Source organism: Diadema antillarum, unplaced genomic scaffold, assembly GCF_040938485.1.
Source record: "Diadema antillarum isolate AM-2024a unplaced genomic scaffold, OU_Dant_1.0 seq00000169_RagTag, whole genome shotgun sequence".
In the NCBI taxonomy this organism is placed as follows: Eukaryota; Metazoa; Echinodermata; class Echinoidea; order Diadematoida; family Diadematidae; genus Diadema; species Diadema antillarum.
The window spans coordinates 912,739-932,500 of NW_027271238.1; the positions used below are offsets into that span (position 1 = coordinate 912,739).

At 37.2% G+C, this 19,762-nt stretch overlaps 2 protein-coding genes across 2 annotated transcripts in view; both read left to right on the forward strand.

Annotated features, from left to right (window-relative positions):
• Positions 1 to 7,678, forward strand: part of LOC139728182 (copper-transporting ATPase 2-like) — a 52,109-nt gene extending 44,431 nt beyond the window's left edge. The window contains exons 18-21 of the mRNA XM_071639144.1: positions 4,399 to 4,602; positions 5,609 to 5,726; positions 6,784 to 6,886; positions 7,549 to 7,678. Of these exons, the coding sequence (XP_071495245.1) occupies positions 4,399 to 4,602; positions 5,609 to 5,726; positions 6,784 to 6,886; positions 7,549 to 7,612 (489 nt within the window). The 3' untranslated portion in view covers positions 7,613 to 7,678. The remainder of the gene's footprint in view (positions 1 to 4,398; positions 4,603 to 5,608; positions 5,727 to 6,783; positions 6,887 to 7,548) is intronic.
• Positions 7,679 to 13,651: 5,973 nt separating this feature from the next.
• Positions 13,652 to 19,762, forward strand: part of LOC139728183 (peroxidase mlt-7-like) — a 17,955-nt gene continuing 11,844 nt past the window's right edge. Inside the window, exons 1-4 of the mRNA XM_071639146.1 lie at positions 13,652 to 13,689; positions 15,866 to 15,966; positions 18,158 to 18,656; positions 19,364 to 19,581. Coding sequence (XP_071495247.1) covers positions 13,652 to 13,689; positions 15,866 to 15,966; positions 18,158 to 18,656; positions 19,364 to 19,581 — 856 coding nt within the window. The remainder of the gene's footprint in view (positions 13,690 to 15,865; positions 15,967 to 18,157; positions 18,657 to 19,363; positions 19,582 to 19,762) is intronic.

Sequence of the window (19,762 nt, forward strand, 5' to 3'; positions counted from 1 at the left end):
TTAGTTGGTCAGAAGTGATATAAGTATACAGTTCATGGAAGTTGATACTGGATTGCTGTTGAAGTAGAGAATGTTCAGTGCTTTTACTTGTGCATGTAAAATACATTATGGAAAAAAAAGGAAGTGGATCTTACAAGTCATACCAAGGCATTTCTGTTTTGAATCTACTGTTTGTTGTTTTGTAGTTCTTGTTTTTTTGTGTGAATTTTGATGCATTTAAATGACCAAGTACGCAGTTTTGGGAATGAGTACATGGTATGATGTAAGTGTAAATGGTTTGTTGTAAGTAAAAACAGATTAGCTTTAAGTGTGAATCTTATTTGGAATGCACATGGTGGATTGTGTATTTTTGTTCATGATGATATTACATTGTGATTATTGGTATGCAAAATAATCAATAGTCAAATAGGTGCAATTTGATCAGTCCATTGTGTGTCTTCATCATCTGATTCTAAATGATTGCAAAATGAGTTATATGACATGAGGCATTTTCACATCAGCGCGATGTTTCGAAATAGCGCACTATTTTCTGACTTGGGAAATTAACCCGATCACGAAATAGCGCGCTACGGTATTTGATAATGTGAACACATATTAGCGTGCTAATTGTATCGCTCTGATCGAGAAAATTTCTGGAGTCCAACTCCGGAAATTTCTGAAATAGAGGGATGATTTGTGAACTAGCGCGTTATTTGATAATGTGAAAACGCCTCAAGAAATTAGCGTGATGCATCCCATCATGCCTAGCGTGTGTGACCCGAAAGCGCACGCTCTACTGGTATACCCGACACTGTTTGCGCATGCTCAGCTGTTGAATTAGCTCGAAAAAATTTCGGGCTAATTCTCTTTGGGCTGATGTGAATAGGAAATGAAATATCGTGCTAATTTCCGATCGCGAAAAATATGTCGAGCTTAGGTGTTTATCGCGCTGATGTGAAAACGCCTAGTGCCTCCAGGGAAAAAAGAGCAATTACCAAAAAAAACGAGACATGAAAACTCGTCACATTGAGGACGAGTTAGGTGATACGCTTGTGGTCATCAGATGACGGTCATCTGTGATCGACAAGAAAAGAATGTGATATAGGCACCTTGAAGTTATATTGAGCGTGCATGCGAAACCGTTTCTGTAACCACTCGGCCACGGGTCATCCACGGAAATGGTAAGACAAAAAAAAAACAATGTATAGATGTAACAGGGGGAAAGTCAATGCCCACTTAACTAACGTGGCCGTGTGAACATCTATTGGATTGCTAGACGGAAAAGCGGCCTTATAACGACTGAGGTCGCTATGCCATTTCTGGCAACTTGGGAAAAATACGTCCCGCAGACATCAAACCTATAATCGGCTGGTTTTGATACCTTGCCTTTAATCACAATTTTCAGTGTAATGACGTCATCAAATTACAAAACAATGACATCGTCTTGAAAGACAATTGTTCAAAGTACAACACCTCAGTCGTCGTCATTACATACTATGATCGGTTTGACAAAGTCAACCTGGAAAATTTTGCTGCAGTCGAAGCAATGTGGTCTCCAACACACAAAAAAGAGGGATATGGCGTGTGTGTGTGTGTGTGTGTGTGTATAGGTGCGTTTATATACGAACGTGATTTCTACATGGACGAATATGTAATACAAAATTGAAGAAAAAAAAGTAAAATAGCTAAATATTTTGTTTCGTGATCTTGTGGGGTTCGAACCCGCAACCTTACGTCTCTGAGACGTCGCCTTTAGCCACTCGGCCATACGTCTCGACGAGAAAATATGGGGAACGTAAACTTATGTATGTGAAAGATACATGAGGAATCGTTTTGTCCACATTCCATTTTCATTTTCAGTTTTAAACTGCAAAATTGTCAATCTGATGAGGAGATTTCAAAGAATAAAATGCATGATTACTGCAGCTTATTGTCTCAGCTACAACATACTAAAGTTTCAGAGGAAATGAAGCAAAATCAGCTGAGATAGAGGTGCTTAAACGTTGTCAAGTCAATGCATGGTTTTAAAAAAAATCACCTCCCATAGACATAACACGTAAACTTGTCCGATTTTGTGTCTTTACTTTTATCACAATTTAAAGTATGATGACGTCATCAAAGTAGAAAACATCGATATGGATTTGAAAGACAGTTGCTTAATGTATAATATATTAATCGTACGTTGTCAGTTTGCTATTGACATGACAATCAATCACATGAAAATGAGGCAGCTATTAGTACCTGTATGAAATTATTATAGGCATGGTTATCAAATTCCCTTAAAATTTCCTTATTATTGCTTTATTTTTACACACAGTTAAGCTATCTCTTTAAACTCGTCACAGTTTAATGAGAATCATAAACATCATACATTAGTACCATATTCAGTTCCATAGCTGATCGCGTTTGCTAATTAATTAAGATTTATTGTCTAGAATGTGCCATATGGCCAACCTGTATACACACGTGGACACACAAACACAATGCTAAATGTATGTATCAAACCTCTGTAACACAACTTTGAACTAACTGTAGAAAGTATCGCTGCACTTATCATACATACTTTTTATCATTATCTGAAACTCCACAAAAACCACTAATTGACAAATAATCATCAATACAGAAGACTGACTTAAAGGAACAATTCAAATACCTTTTTTTACAATGTATAGCTTCTTACATGTATAAAATCAGCACAAAGTAACCACGACTACATTGTGTTACTGAATTGATATGAACAAATTTCATTTTGTTGCATTATATCATGATCAGCTTGAAAAGCCCAGCCTGCAATATTTTGCAGCAGTCAAAGCAATGCAGTCTCCAACGATAAACAAAGGGATACTGTGTGAGTGTGTGCGTATAGGTGTGTTTACATGCGAACGTGACTTCTACATGGACGAAGGTGTAGTACTCCATTGAAGAAAAAAAGTAAAAAAAAATTATTTTCTTTCGTGCTCTTGTGAGGTTCGAACCCGTACGTGTGCAACCTCACGTTTCTGTGACGACACCTCTAACCACTCGACCATACGTCTCGACGAGAAAATTAGAGGAACGTAAACTTATGTACGTGAAAGATGAATCAGGAATCGTTTCGTCCGCATTCCATTCTCATTTTCAGTTTTAAATTGCAAAATTGTCAACCTGATGAGGAGATTTCAAAGAATAAAATGCACGATTACTGCAGCTTATTGTCACAGCTACAACATACTTAATTTTCAGAGGAAATGAAGCAAAATCATCTGAGATAAAGGTGCTTAAACGTTGTCAAGTCAATGTATGGTTTTTAAAAAAATCACCTCCCATAGACATAACACGTAAACTTGTCCGATTTTGCGTCTTTACCTTTAATCACAATTTAAAGTATGATGACGTCATCAAATTTCAAAACCATGACATGGACTTGAAAGGCAAATGTTCAAAGTAAAACATATCTGAATTTGGGGTGATATTAAGCTTAAACAATAGAGATACGAGTAAATGAATGTCAGAAAGAGTACCTCAAAAAAATTAATTCCACTTTTTTGATTTCAGATGATGATATGATGACGTCATGAGTTTTCCTGGCAATATTGGTACTTGAAACGTTATTTCCAATTCATATGCTTTTGTAATATGCAATAGAAATATAGGGTCAATGGACGATTTAAAGAGCTATGGCGACATAAACAAAAACATGTTTTTTCACTATATTTGCAGAAAGACGCGCGCGCGGAATTTCAACTTTGACGCCAGTGCATTCCTTTGTTATAGGTCAAAATTGATCGGAAATCAATGGATATTGTTACTCAAAGTATCAGAAATCCAAATCAGTCAAAAAAATTGCATTTTCATGTTAGTTACGCCCTCTGCGCGCGAAATTGCGCGGACGGACGCGCACGCGAGAAAATGTTTGAAACGCTTAAAATTGTCTGAAACTTCGAGATTTCCCATTGGGAAGTCTTTTTGAGCCTTTTAAAATTTTGACGCGCGTAATGATGACCTGGGTAACTAGCGTTAAAATGTAAGATAGAGCGTGACCTGAACTTTATGTCCACCGAAAATGATACAGAAATGATATCTAGTTATGAAGTTATGATCGATCATGTGACAAGGTCCGAAAATCACAAAATGGCGCCTAGATGACGTCATAGATATGTTACTGTCATGAAAACCTTATTGTGGCTAGATATTGTTATGAGACATGTTGACTGAAAATGTCATGTTATTCCGTAATGTCATTGTTGAGATATTGACGACACAAAATGTGGCAGAAAGAAAGAAGAATAAAAAAAAAGAGAAATTTTGGCAATCACAATAGGTGATACGCTGATAGCGTATCACCTAAAAAGTATTTTCAAAAGTTCTTGTCAGCACATTTTACAAAAATCCTTACAAATTCTTCCAAAATATCATTTATGAATCATGGTCTTACACCAGGTCGGCATCTCTAAAGTGTTCGCGGAAGTGCTCCCTCACAACAAAGTGGAGAAGATCAGTGAGCTCCAGTCCAGGGGGCAGCGGGTCGCCATGGTGGGGGATGGGGTGAACGACAGCCCCGCCCTCGTGAAGGCCGATGTTGGCATCGCCATAGGAACGGGGACAGATGTGGCAGTGGAGGCAGGGGATATCGTCCTCATCAAGGTGGGTGGGGTCTGAACCAATTGGATGTTTCATGTCGGGGAAAGGATGACATCATTGAAGCAAGTGTGCGTGGAAGTGCTGTCGGTGATGATGACAAAGATGATGGTGATACTGATGATGATGATGATGATGATGATGGTGATGATGGTGATGATGACAACAGTGGTTATTATGGAGATGATAGTGATGAAGTAAAGATGATAATGATGATAAAATGTTTGTTGGTGAGGATTAGTAATGTCAGTTACCGTAATCATGGTAATACAAGTGATTATGCTGATGATGTTATGATGATAACCATGATTATGTTAGAATTTAGCAGTGATGCCACGTTTCTGTCTTATTCTTTTCCTCCCTTTCCATTTTATTATATCTTATCTCCTGCCTTTACTTTTACTTTCAAGGTACCTCATTACTTCCTTCCTTTCGGACATTTCATGAAGCATGTCTGGTCAGATGTTACAAGCTGCTGAAATCCTTGCATCTGATTGGCTGAGAGCAAATTTGTCCAACAACTTTGTCCGACAAATAATGCTTCATGAAATGCCCCCCCTGATGTATGTGGAACTGTTACCTTGTCTATTGAATACTTACTCATAGTGCCTCAATAATTAACTATCATTCGCTCTTCATTCTGTTGGGTAGAGTACATAAGTACTGTTAGCCATTTTGGTGCGCTGCTAATTCCCCGGCACCTGCTGTGATATTTGAAAGACGTACGTATGTACCACTGACTCCAGTACTACCTAGTTTCTTAAGGAGTTGGGTAGTGACTTATGGCATGATATTCATGATGCTGATTTCACACTTATAACCACAAAAAAGTGACCTCACAACAAGTCGGTGCACTAAACTAGCAGACAAAAAATTTGCCTTTTTTTTATGGCTTGAGGTGGACTGTTTCTCAATCAAATAAGTTAAAGGTGAAGCATGTCAACAGGTGTTTATATGATTCCTAAAATCACTATTGATTCCCTTCCATTCATTCTCCCACATTTCATGGCAGAGTGATTTGATGGATGTTGCAGCGGCCATTGACCTCTCCAAGCACACCGTCCGGCGGATCCACATCAACTTCTTCTTCGCCTGCATCTACAACTCGATTGGAGTTCCCATCGCAGCTGGTGAGTTGATTTTCCATGTGTGGTTTGTACTGAGAAAGCTGTTCATACTATGATATCAACAGGCCACCACAGGACCGATAGCTCTAAGGTCTCCTTCAAGATATGAATCAGCGAGAATGAAGCACTATGTCTCTCAAGGCTTCACAGCTGGCAAGTGTCAATGATTCTCCCGGAGGCTCCCCAGAAGGTTAAACATATACTCAAATCCGTGCTAGAGAATTTGAAGCCCTCCCTGATCTGAGAAATGTCTTCGCTGGTTGGGATACAATGAGCACATAATATCATCCTGATTGCTCCCTAGAGTCTCTCTGAATTAGTTGTGTGAATGCTGGAGCCCTTTGCACTCGGCATTAGCCCCTGCTACCTGAGGACTTGAACCAATGACCTAGCGACTAAGAGCCCTTGGCAACATCCCCTGAGCCACAGCAGCCCCTTTGCGTGAGACTCCCACTCTCTGCTCTGTGGATCATGTGTAGGGTGGACGTGGTTTTGGATTACCCCTGCATGTCAGCCAACATACTTTTGTAAAACACCGCATTTTATGTGTTCCTTTTGGGTGTACCTGTTTTGTTTGCACAAAGCATGACAAATCATGTGCCCAACTCCATGTTGAATTATTTTCATGTGCACTTCAACAATGGTTCATTTATTGGAATAGAAAGTGAGATTAAGCCCCCCCCCCCAAAAAAAAAGACAACAAAAAAAAAAAACAAAAAACAGAAAAACAGAAACGAAACAAAACAGACCAACAGATTTCTAGCAATTCTTCTATGATATATTTTTCTGTCATGAGATGTTGCATTTATGCAATATTGCAATTGCTTGATGTGAATTGCATCTTGATGTGGTCAATAATCTCTTAACTGAATCTTAAGTGGGCAATCCAAGAGTTCCAGTAATGCAAACAGAAGTAGCTACTTACTGTTAGTATCCAGAAAATTGACTGAAAGTCACCTTTGATTCTAAACATCCAGGAATGTCAAGGAATGTATTCAATAGAGATTTGTTCTGAATGCTGAAGTCATTGTATATTCCTTTATTTTTTTTTAACCTTCAGGTATCCTAGCTCCACTTGGTGTCTTTCTCCGGCCTTGGATGGCATCTGCAGCCATGGCGCTATCATCCGTTTCCGTGGTTACCTCCTCCCTCTGGCTGAAAAGGTGAGTTTGTGACTTGTGTGTCGTGAATATCTCCCTCCTCTGTAGGGAATGCACCATAATGGCACTGTTGTACTCGTCTTTGTTCTTAAAGACTTTAACTACCGCCATAGTTACAGTTACCTAGCTGTGATGCAGTCTTGTGAACATCCAAAAAGTAAGCTTTAATGGACAATGAGTCTACCTGTTAACATGGCCAACCTGTTTTGTCTTCTAGCTTCTTCTTCTTTTTTTTTTCTGGGATGGATGGCTGGATTGTTTGCAAGGTTATGAGTGGGGAGATTTTAGTAGAAAATGTGTTATTTGCATTCATGCAGGACACAACACTTATTGAAAGTCTGTGTGAGCTTACTTAGAAGTGAAAATGAATAAATACTCTTCCGGAAGATGATATGACCGATGTTGTTGTGGGAAGTGGAAGAATTATCATTATCCTTTGGAGTGGCTCTGAAGATAGCAAAACTTTACCACACCATGGTAACATTAAGTAGAGGGTCGAAGCAAAAACATTCTCTCTGAAATTAAAGACACTTTATTGTAAATTCAGGTCATCATTCATGCAAAATGCAATTTTGGTTGAAATCTAAATGGAGATCCAATTTTCCCTAGTAGAGGCCGTGTTGAGTTTTGTTAATTTCATTCATTATTATATTTTGCCTTGGCAGGTACCGCAAACCAACGTATAGGAAGGAGGAGAGGGCTGAAGCCAGGGTGGCTCACATCGTTTAAAAAGCTGGAAGGAAGAGGGTGTGGTGGTTGGCAGCATGGGACCAAAGGTCATCAGTGTTACCATAGTGATAAAGAGAGAGGGAGAGACAGAGAAGGAGAGAGAGAGGGAGAGATATAAAGGAACCAGATTTGCTTGAGGATTGCAAATGCATCCTGCTCTTGTGGTAGATGGAGTCATTCTGAAATATCTTCAAAGATGAAGATGGAGAAAGAAGGAAAAATGAGATGATAAATAGTAATCATTAAGTACTATCAGTCTCACATATTTTTTTTTTAAAGCAAATGTTGATTCATGCTTGTTTAGCACAAACCCAACTCTTTGGTTAATTTCATGTTTAGTACTCTGTGCTATGGAACATCATGATAGTTCCATCTAGCGCCTATTTGCGCAGTAGGAGGGAAGGTTTAGAGAGAGAGAGAGAGAGAGAGAGAGGGAGAGAGATGGGGGAGCGGAGAGAGAGAAAGCAAATACAATATCTGAAATATGATTAAATACCATGCATTTATTTAGAATAAGATGTACTGACTTGAATCTTCACCTCACTGAGAAATAGAGAAGAGGGTAATAACATGAAGTGCATACTAAACTCTGGTATCAAGTAGTGCATGATAATGCATACATGTAGATCTCTTTGAATTTTGATACTGATTGTTAATCACTTTCTTTTTCTCTCTCTCACCCGCCCCATTTTAATGAAATAGTGAAATTGTCTGTCATTCAGCTTTCTTTAATGTATTCATGGCAAATACCAGCCATTCATGTATGCAAGTATGTTATAAAGACTTACGTGTAGTCCCACCTGTACATATTTTTACCTCCTGATCACTGTCAAACGGAATTTACCATCTTCTCCTGGCACAAAGTCGTACCATTGAACTTTTCCCACCTTTTTCCTTGCTGTCTGTGTAAGTGGAGAATTAGAAATGACTGGAAAATATCAGTACACTACCCTCCTACTGTCTAGATGGATGAGCCCAAACCAGTGTGCAGAAATGAGGGAATGAAAGTCATGCCATTACTGTGGCCCTGAAAATCATGCCATTACTGTGACACAAAACATTTTTGCAAAGTGGTTGCAATAATTGCGAGGTACTATCAAAGTTCAGCCTTTTATGCATAAGGCGAAGAAATATTGGTACATTTGACTGATTGTTCTGGATATTTTTGCTTTCAAGATTTTGTAGTTGATCCCCAATGAAAACGTCCACAGTACAAGCCATGGTCATTTCTATGTATACTGAGCTGTTGACATGATAAGAATGTTGTACAGTTCGACCTCGATTATCCGGCCATGTCGGGACCGGCGCTCATCCGGATAAGCGAATTGGCCGGATATGGGAGACACAATGTTAATGTATATAGCTGCCGTCCAAGCTGCCGTCCCAGTGCACTGGCAGCTAGGCAGGTAGCGTACCCCGCAACGGTGGTGTAATCTATGCTAGCCTGCGGAAAATTGTAATCCTGATAGATCATGACTGCTTACTTTTTCGATGATAATGTGGTGTGAATTTATGTTAGTTCTGTCGGGAATATTGTAGGTAAATCATGTGAGTTTTGTAGGAATTTTAATTGAGTTTAAAGTCACTGTTTTTTTCTCAATTTTTTGATGAAAAAAAAAACAGTCCTTCCCTGCGTGAACACGTCCGGATAATAGAGATTTCTGGATAAAAGGAGGCCAGATAATGGAGGTCGAACTGTAATTGGAATGTATTGCTATTGAGATCAGGAAGACCCATATTTTCTTTATTATTTTGCCAAGAATTGATCTTTGGTGACGCTGTGGTGTGGGCTGAAGATGTATAGAAAGCTTCAGCTCTTGCTCTTGCCATTTGCTCAAACAGGTTCAAACCTGGACAAACCTACACGTGTTAGATGTTCTCCTCATGATTCTTTGTAGTTTTTGTTATTAAGTTGAAATTCAGGTTATTCCTTGTGTATGTTTCGTCATTCTGTGTGTATACTATATGCTGTTGTATTTATTCTTTGCTGTTCATTCTATGCACCCCAGTGTGATGTATATCTTTAACAAACAATTTTACTCATCGTACTGCACTTGCGAAATCTCCATGGTAATGCTGCTAGCCCTCTATTTGATAGTGGTCTTTTGAGCAGAAGCAATGTTGGGTTCTAATTTCATTATTAACTCAATTCCATGTTCCAGATGGCCATTCTTTTGAAGCTAGAACAAGTTATTTGTTTGTTTGTTTGTTTTTATATTGTTGGAGTCAAAAGGGGCCTGAGCTTTCGATCCTAGCAGAATCTTCATCAGAGGCAAAATGGCAAAAGGCAGGGAAATTTATATTGTTTTTATTGTTGTTGAAATGCAACTGATACTGCAGCTTAATGCATGCACAGTAAACACTGGGCTCCATGTATGGCTTTAGCTTCAGCTGTAGCAATGGAGAAATGTTTTAAAGAAAAGCCTTTCAAGACTTTCAATCGATGGCTTCATTTTTCATTTAAACCAAAGAGTACTAATAATAAATCAACTTGGTGGAGGTATTTGAGGCAGAAGACCGCCTCCCAAGCAGAGTGCAGAATTTCAAGAAACAATGTCTAGAGAGATATCGCAATTGAGAATGTATTCAGCAACCGGCAGAATGCTTGCGCGGTTACTCCTTAAATATGAATATTTAATGTGATACATTGTTTGGTGTAAACATGCAAGACATACACACAAAGTCCAGAAGATTATGTACATGCACGCATACATGTACATACATGCATGAATGCATACAAAGTCGGGTATAAAGAGGTAACAAAGTCTGGTTAAACAGGTATTATGACTATTATACTTTATCTTCATTGCTGTTTTTGTTTGAAATGCATGTACCTAGTTATAAGAGTACTGGATCCAAAATTCTGTTTCCAAGCTTCATTCATTTTAGCGCTGTCTTAAAATAATTGTGTAGGCCTATATTATTTTACCCTGATAGCCAACCATGATATAATGATATAATGCTCTATGAGGCTTGAAGGAATCATGAATGCATCACTATTTGTCTTGATGTATTGTCATCTTATTTCATAGTACTCCTAAGTTTGTTTTGAATGTCGTGTTTTAGCGTTAGTCTCTGAGAGACCTCACAATGCCATTCATATTAGACGGTGATTGTGTACCAACAGCACCTGTGGTGTGTTACTGTTTGTTTTAGTTTGTCTCCTCACGTGTAAGTTAATTCAGGTCGTTATTAGCTACATACTGTACAACCCTTATGAGTCTGTTCTGTATATTGAAAGTAATTCACATGTACGTGGAACACACTGCTTCTGGCAAGAGCTATTCTGAGATATCCATGCATTCTTTTATTATTATTATTATTATCGTTATTAAATCAGGTCTGCAGAATGCAGCACAAACAGTTGATTCAGCTGAGGTTTATGTGACAGTCAATATCTTTGTCCATGTTGTCAGTGTTTGTGGTAAAGTTTATTGACATGAGTAATGCCATGATCGTGTGCTGAAAATGCATGTGTGTGTGTGTGTTTTGTGTGTTGATGTTTATTATATAGATCTCTCTCTCTCTCCCAGTGACTTTACATGTATCTAACTCTGTCTCTATTTATCTATCAATCTGTATATATATATATATATATATATATATATATATATATATATATATGTATGTATTAATAGTAATGTCATGGTAGAGGAATGCATTAAATGCCAATCGCCTTGGATTTTGAATAAAACACACACACACACACACACACACACACATATATATATATATATATATATATATATATATATATATATAATAGTTATTTTCATAAAGATATGTGATACACACACACACACACACATATATATATATTAATGCCACGATCGTGTGCTGAAAATGCATGTGTGTGTGTGTTATGTGTGTTGGTGTTTGTTATATAGATCTCTCACTCTCCCAGTGACTTTACAAGTATCTAACTCTGTCTCTATTTATCTATCAATCTGTATATATATATATATATATACACATATGTATATGTATGTATTAAAAGTAATGTCATGGTAGAGGAATGCATTAAATGCCAATCGCCTTGGATTTTGAATAAAATACACACACACACACACACACACACACACACACACATATATATATATAGACTATAATAGTTATTTTCATTAAGATATGTGATACATATATATATATATATATACATATATATATACATATATATATTCATATATATTTACATATATTTATATATATTTATATATGTATTAATATGTATTAATAGTAATGTCATGGTAGAGGAATGCATTAAATGCCAATCGCCTTGGATTTTGAATAAAACACACACACACACACACACACAAATATATATATATATATATATATATATATATATATATATATATATTATAGTTATTTTCATAAAGATATGTGATACATATAGATAAAGGATGAAACGAAAATATTGTAATGCATTATTACAAATTGAAAATGTGGCCCAACCAGTGTAATTTGTTTGACGTTGATATTACATTATAATAACTATAATATCTTCCTTTCATCTTTTGTGTTCTGGAACCAACACTTGGACTGATATCTCTCTCTCTCTCTCTCTCTCTCTCTCTCTCTCTCTCTCCATGTATATATATATATATATATATATATATATATATATATCAGGGCTCAGCACTAAAATTTTCTCTGGTTGCCCATTCGGGCCACTTAACTCTAATCTAAAATTTGGTGGCCCGAAATAAAAGAAAACATGAAAGAAAATAAAAATGAATTTTAAGTGCCTGGTCGCACCACCAAAAGATAGTCTTTTTCGAAATTTGGCAGCCCGACATCAACTTTTGGTGGCTCCAGGCCATCGGGGCACCGCTATTGTAGAGCTTTGTCAGCAGCTATATCACAAGAAATTGTTTTGCGTTCCAAATCTATGGATGTCAACATTAAGCGGTCAGACAGAGCGATTGAAATATAGCGTAACGAATAGAATGTGATGCAGAGATTTAGAAGTACTGTGTGAATACATCTTATTTCCAAGAGGGAGAGAGAGAGATAGAGAGAGAGAGAGAGAGAGAGAGAGAGAGAGAGAGAGAGAGAGAGTGATAGAGAGTAAAATGATAACAAAATAAGCAGAAAAGGGTTTAAATCATCTATGTTTCAATTAAAAGCGTAATTTAGCATTTGCAGATGAAAGAAAAACCTAGCTTTAGTGCTTCAAAATAGTTCTAAAATGTGCGTTAGCGATAAAAACCAGTATAAAAATTTGAATCGGTATAATTAACGTTAAGTATTGGTAGATATGCAAAATGTGAACAATAGTTATAACAAAAATGTTTCTAGACTAAACCGTCTACAGTTATGGCTTATTGAGAAAAATAGGGACATCTCCTTTTATTTAGGCTTTATTGTGAAATGTTTACATGGTAGGATGTTCTGTGACGCAACACTGACCTACATATGCATCAAATGTGATATTTTGAACATTTTTGAAATCACTGCTCCCAAGTCTAAATACCGCCTCTAAGAGTCGTCACCGTCACATGTTACTAAAAGTTTTGATTAACACGGTTTTACACTGCACTGCACTAGTTACGAAACCTTTTTGGCGCACAGATGACTGATGAAACAATTGATGTATCCAGATGGTACGACGACCTATTGTTTCGTCTTTTGGCTCCGTTCTGACGTTCGCAAACAGGTGTCAAAAATCGAATTTTCCCTCAATGGGCAACTGTCCACAACACAAACGGAAGAACACAAAGCGCGCGCACAAACACACATATTGTGCTTATAAAGTAGATATAAAATAATGTACGCTCAAATCATATGAATCTGAACCCATATTGCATGCTAGACGGAAACACCGCCTCCACTTTGAGAGCAGTTGTTCACAGAGAGAACTTTGTAACAGCTGGGGTTTGTAGTCTGTTGATTCCTCGTGGGAAATACTTCAGTTTATAGCTTGAAGCAGCTTTACATTATAACGGGCAAGAAACAAATTTTCCATCCTCGAGTATCGCCAAGCGTCGCCGCCCGGCTACTTGTAGGGAGCACGTGGCTAGTATATCATTTAACATCATGAAGCAGTCAATTCAATGGCTGACGGTGGGGACAAGGTATGTAAATAATAAACAAATATCTTATTGTTTTTCTTAGTGTTAGGGCTATACTCCTGCATCCGACCTTGCAATTTGATTAGTCAGTGGTGCGAAAGATATTGTTAACCGATTACGAATCCTGATGTTGACAACAAGATCAATGTCCTAAGACGTATCTTAAAAGAGACTGAACTCCCGTTTTTAGACCGATACATGTTACATTAAAAATATATACCTTGACTGTTTGGTTTTAATTTTATGTTTTCAAGGCGGGAAGGGGGGACCTTGAAATGATGACTGTTTCATATATTTCTGTCTAGCTTTCATGCATCATTATCATTATCTACTGTATTTTCCTTTGCTTTATACGTAAAAAAACCCAACCACACATACATTACAGGAATTAGCAACATGAAAAAACAACAACGTAAGAATAAGACTCACTGAAACTTGTCATCTTAGAAGAACAAAGATTTGAACTCTTACTTCGTTTAAAAAAAAAATCTTGCTATCTTCGTTTGTGTTCCCTTGGTGTACTCTCTAAAAAAAATCGAGTGAAAATATTCACTCTTGAAGGAGTGAATACAAAAAAGAGTGAATTTAGAGTGAAATTGGAGTGAATTTTGAGTGAAAATGTTCATTTTCACTCGTTATAGAATGACCTCAGGGATCACTCCAAAATCTTCGATTGATCCTTGAGGTCACTCCAAAATCTTCGAGTGATCCTTGAGGTCACTCCAAAATGAGTGAAAATGAACATTTTCACTCTAAATTCACTGTTTTTTGAATTCACTCCTTAAAGATTGAATATTTTCACTCGATTTTTTTTAGAGAGTACGGGGCACATTGAGCTTTCACATTATGACATGTCTTTGTCGTCACCAAGAATTTTGTGCTTGCGATAGGATGCTGTTTAAACTTTTTCTTTTATCATGCTTATTGACAAAACTAAAATCAGGGGGAAGAAAGAGAGTAAAGAAAATTATTACGCGTTCAAGTTGACTTTGATGAATATAAGTAACGAAAATATTATATTCCTGTACACTATTTTCACACACACACACACACACACACACACACACACACACATCAACAAATATATTTATAATGACTGGCGTTGAGGCAAATATACAGTATGATCCAGGCAAAAATTTTAAACTGCTTTGTAGAGACTTATCACCTCTCCGAAAGTGAAGTTGAAACCCTGATGACATGGCATTACCAAGTTATTGCTGCTTTTATTCTTCTTCTTTTTATTAATATTATTAGTATTATTATTATTTATCATTATTATTATTATCATTATTATTATTATTTATCATTATTATTATCATTATCATTATTATTTTTATTATCATTATTATTTTTATTATTTAACACAATAATTATATCGTTTAATCGATTGCACTTATATTACCATTGTTCTATCGTATGATATCGTTTGTCTATTTTGTTTACCCAAAAACAATCTTTTTCCCATGGCAAACAATCCAAAAAAAAAAAAAAAATGGAAGAACATTGTATGGTTCGCTATAACATGATCATGTGTATCCAGTACTTAAAGGTATAGTAGTATAGTAGTAGTAGTAGTAGTAGTAGTACTACTACTACTACTACTGAAAGATATTGTTTACCATTGGTCGAAGTGATTTTAAAAATTGTTCGAGTTATTACATTTGATGCGTAGGTCTGTTGTATCAGAAAACACCCTACCATACAAAAATATTGCAATTAAGCCTGAAGTATAAGGAGATATCACTTTTTTTCTTGATAAATTATAACTGTATATGGTTTATTCTAGAAACAATTTCATTATAATCATTTTTCACATTTTGTATATATATCTAACAATACTTAGCATTGATTACACTGATTTACCTTTTTACATTGGTTGCTTCTATCCCTAACACACATTTAAAAACCATTTTGTGTTTTTGTATCATCTGCAAATGGTAAAAAATGCCTTTAAGCCATATCATCATCACACAATATCACAAACATATCTGTATAATACAAACATAATATAATATTCAAACTTCAGAAATATCTACAATAGTAAACACAGGAAATTCCTTTTCCTTATTAGCAAAGATACCTAATTTACTTTGATCGTCTCACCTTAAAGGTTTTCGAGATACAGATATTGTACATAGTACGAACCCTTTCCCATCGCTTTTCTCTTTCGTGTATATAGTCTCGCCATTTTGCTGGCATTCGTGCTGCCGTGTATCATAGCGCAGCCCAACATTGAGAAGCGAAGTCTGGCGAGGGACAAGAACTACTACCCAGAAGACGGTATGTAATGGCATAGATAATTGGAGGCAGAAAGACTTAAAGGGAGCCGTACAGTTTTGGTCAAGATCTAACTTCACTTCTCTAATATATTTTTGGTGAGATAACAAGAAACCTCTGAACAAATATGAAAAAAACATGTAATATCAAGAGGGATTCACATTTTATTTGATGAAAATAGATTTTTGAAATTGCTGAGATATCCAAAACAGATCGATCCTAATAAAAGGTGGGACCCACCTTTTAGTACAATCGCTTTGTTTTCTTTGTTTTTAGATGTCTCAACCATTCCCAAACCGATTATCATCAAATAAACTTTTAATTCTTCTAAGAATGGTATGCTCTGTACTATTTCATAAGTGTTTTCTTGGTATCTCGCAAAAAAGTGAAAGCCCAATCCTCATCTCCACCAATATTATATAATCCCTTTAAAGGGGAAGTATACAGGGTACACAAAATACAAACGTTACTTCAGTATATGCACAAACATGAGCAGAACACAATGAGTAAAGTGTGAGACGATTCCTTTCAATGCTACCGGTATATGTGTGGAAAGTTTGGGTTCAATCTATTGTGATATCATCCCTACTGTGGTGGAACAATGATTATACAATAGAATGTGTAGAGAGAATTTTACACGTAATATATTTAACCCATTGCATACAGAAACCTGGTGGCCTGTGTATTAAGTCTATGGGAATTTCAGAACTCAGCATGGAACGGGTTAATTTTCTGACATAGTGAAAGAGCACTTGATTAAACTCCTTCATGAGACAAGGGCAATGGTATTAACCAGAACGTAATGTTTATAATAAGTCGAGTGAAAGTGCACTTTTTTAATTAAAAAAAGGTCATATTTGAGGATCCTATTTTCCTTTATAAACAGTATTTAAACACAACTGTGGCATCATGGTTCTGACATTCACATGCGCATGCATCTTTTTTTCTTTTTTTAATACTAAAATTGTAAATATTCATATTATTTGATTGTTCGATTTCCTTAAAGTTCAAAGTCCTAATGTTCTGTATTACGTGTTTCCGACATTGCCTTACGATGTAGAGATTTTCAATTGCTCTGATCCTCTCAAAATTATGATAGAGTTTGACTGCCTTTCTGTTTGTGTTTTTGTTGCAAATTGAAATTAAGTGTCTGAATGAATTCAGAGCTGTGAAGTGTTAGTTTAGTTAAATTGAGGGCTTTATTCAGCTATTGTGTGTCATGTAATGCCATGAAGTGAAAGGTTACGTCAAAGTGAGGTCAACAAGAAAGTGGCTGGTAAATTGACAATTCTGTCGATGTTTGATTTATTGTAGTTAGATGATATTTGTCAGTCTCGTCTCTGCTGGGCTTACATACTTTAGTTTGTTTCATCACTCTAAAAGAGTTTAAATTTATGAATATACACTTAATATATCTAATGTGGCTGATTAAGCAATATAAACTGGATGCGATGACGACGAATTTCTTTCTTTCTTTGTATGTACATAGTATATTATTATAACTGGTAAGAACCACAACCAACAAGCTTCGCTGTTTAGTTTGTTCCGCAGTCTCCGTCCTCCAATTCATTCATCATCAAAATGCCTATTTCTGCAATCTCCACTTAAAGTGTACATTGTGCGCATGTGTTACTGATTATGTTGAGATGGAGAAAAATGAAATAAACTAGAATTTGAACTTGAAAAATAGCGCCTGAATTGCACCGATAGAAAAATGAAGTTTCACTAAAATCGCACGGAAGTGTTCAGGGGGGCATTTCATGAAGGAACTTGTCGGATAAAATATCAGACAAGTCAATTATATCCGACAGGTTTTGAAAAATTCTTTAGTCTGATTGGCTGATTTCTCTGAACTTGTCGGGTATAATTGACTTGTCGGACATTTTATCTGACAAGTGCCTTCATGAAATGTCCCCAGGAATATACGAAAAAAAATAAACGTATAAACTATAATGTAATCAACCTCGCCTTATTAGTATCCAGTGGAACCGGTGAAAGTTCTTAGAAGAATTCAACACAGATGACAGAATTAGCATGTGTTTGTTGCCGTTCGGAGTACTTGGTAGTATTTTTCTTCGACGCATTGATACCAAATTTTTTTCGAGGTTGTTGCGAGGTCGACTTAGGAGATTACATAAACATAAATTAATCAAATATTCATTAGTATTCTGATTGCGATCTACTTGATCTACAGAACTCTTGGCGGACGGTGCGGAGAAATGGCGACCACAGCCGCTGGACCTTCTGATGCAGTTCAAGGCACGCAAGAAACGCGAGGCAGCCATTCTTCAAAGTAGCGTGCAGCTGCAGCAAGCCAACGAGGACTCGGACGTGATCGAGGAGGAGGGCGGGAGAGTACGCAGACAAGCAAGCAGCAGCAGCAGCAGCAGCAGCAGCAGTAGCAGCAGTAGCGAGGAAGGGAACAGCAACAACATCCTGATCAGCTTGCAGAACGGAGAGGTGCCCGACTCGCTGAGCGACATCGACTTCGAAGGGATGTCGAAGCGGGAGATCCGTCGAGTGAAGAAGGAGTTCAGGAGGCAGAAGAGGCTCCAGCGACAACGGCTAAGACAGCTGAGGAGGCAGGCCAGACAGCGCCGAAAAGAGCAACGAGAGGAGGAGCAGAGGACACGGCAGGAGTTCAAGGAAGGCATTGACAAGAGCGAAGTGGCCAGACTGGCACGAATTATCAAGTGAGTCCTTCTATTACGACATGGGTATTGTGACCATTGTTGTTTAAAGCAACCCTGTGGAGATTTGATTTGATTCATTCGTGTCAAGTGTAAGCAAACCTTTGACCTTCGATAGTTCACCAATAGTGACCGTCACCCGGGGATTAGCGAGAGGAACAGAGCTGATTTGATGATAACCCCATTGTTGGAAGGATTTTACCCACAGACTAGATCTGATTATCGTCATGTAATAATTATGTTAATGATAACTGTTAATAATGATTACAATGCTTACTGGCACTAATCGTTATTCTCATAATAACTAATTGATCGTCATCGTTGTTGTCAGTCCTATTATCACTTTTACGATTGTTATCATAACATATTGTTATTGTCGTATCCGGGCAATTACCCCCAGAGGGCAATTACCACCCGGCTAAATACTGGTTAGTGGTAAGGTTAGAGTTAAGATTAGGGTTAGGGTTAGGTTTAGTGTTAGGAGTTTGGGTTAGGGTTAGGATTAGATTCAGGATTAGGATTAGGATTAGGGCCAGGGGAAGGGTCCGGGGTAATTGCCCAGGGGGTAATTGCCCTAGACCCTGTTATTGTTATCATAATTCATTTCTATTTCTGCTATAACCGTTGTCACTATACTTGTTATTATCATGCCTTTTGATTTATCATTCAGGAGTTATGGTTTCATATATATTCTATATCCTTTCTCCCAGCATGGAGGTCGACACCAAGGCTAGTATGACCAAAATGTGTGAGGAAAGCCATCATCATCATCATCACCATGACAACGAGCCGGAGAAATGCGGTGATGATGAAAAACGCAGGAAGTATCGGCACGTAAACGGGTCGTGCAACAACTTGAATCATCGGACCTGGGGCAGTGGGCTGGAGCCGCTGAAACGCCTTTTGCCGGCGGAGTTCCACGCTGAAGGTGGGTGCCATAATAGGCCTTGATCGGTCATTCCATTGGCAAGCTGTGAGTAAATTAATGCTTATATCTCTGTGTTGCTGATGATATTTACATTTCATGATGCTAGCGATGATGATGATAACAATATTGATATTGAAAATAAACATAATAACAACAACTATAAAAATAATAGAAAGATGAA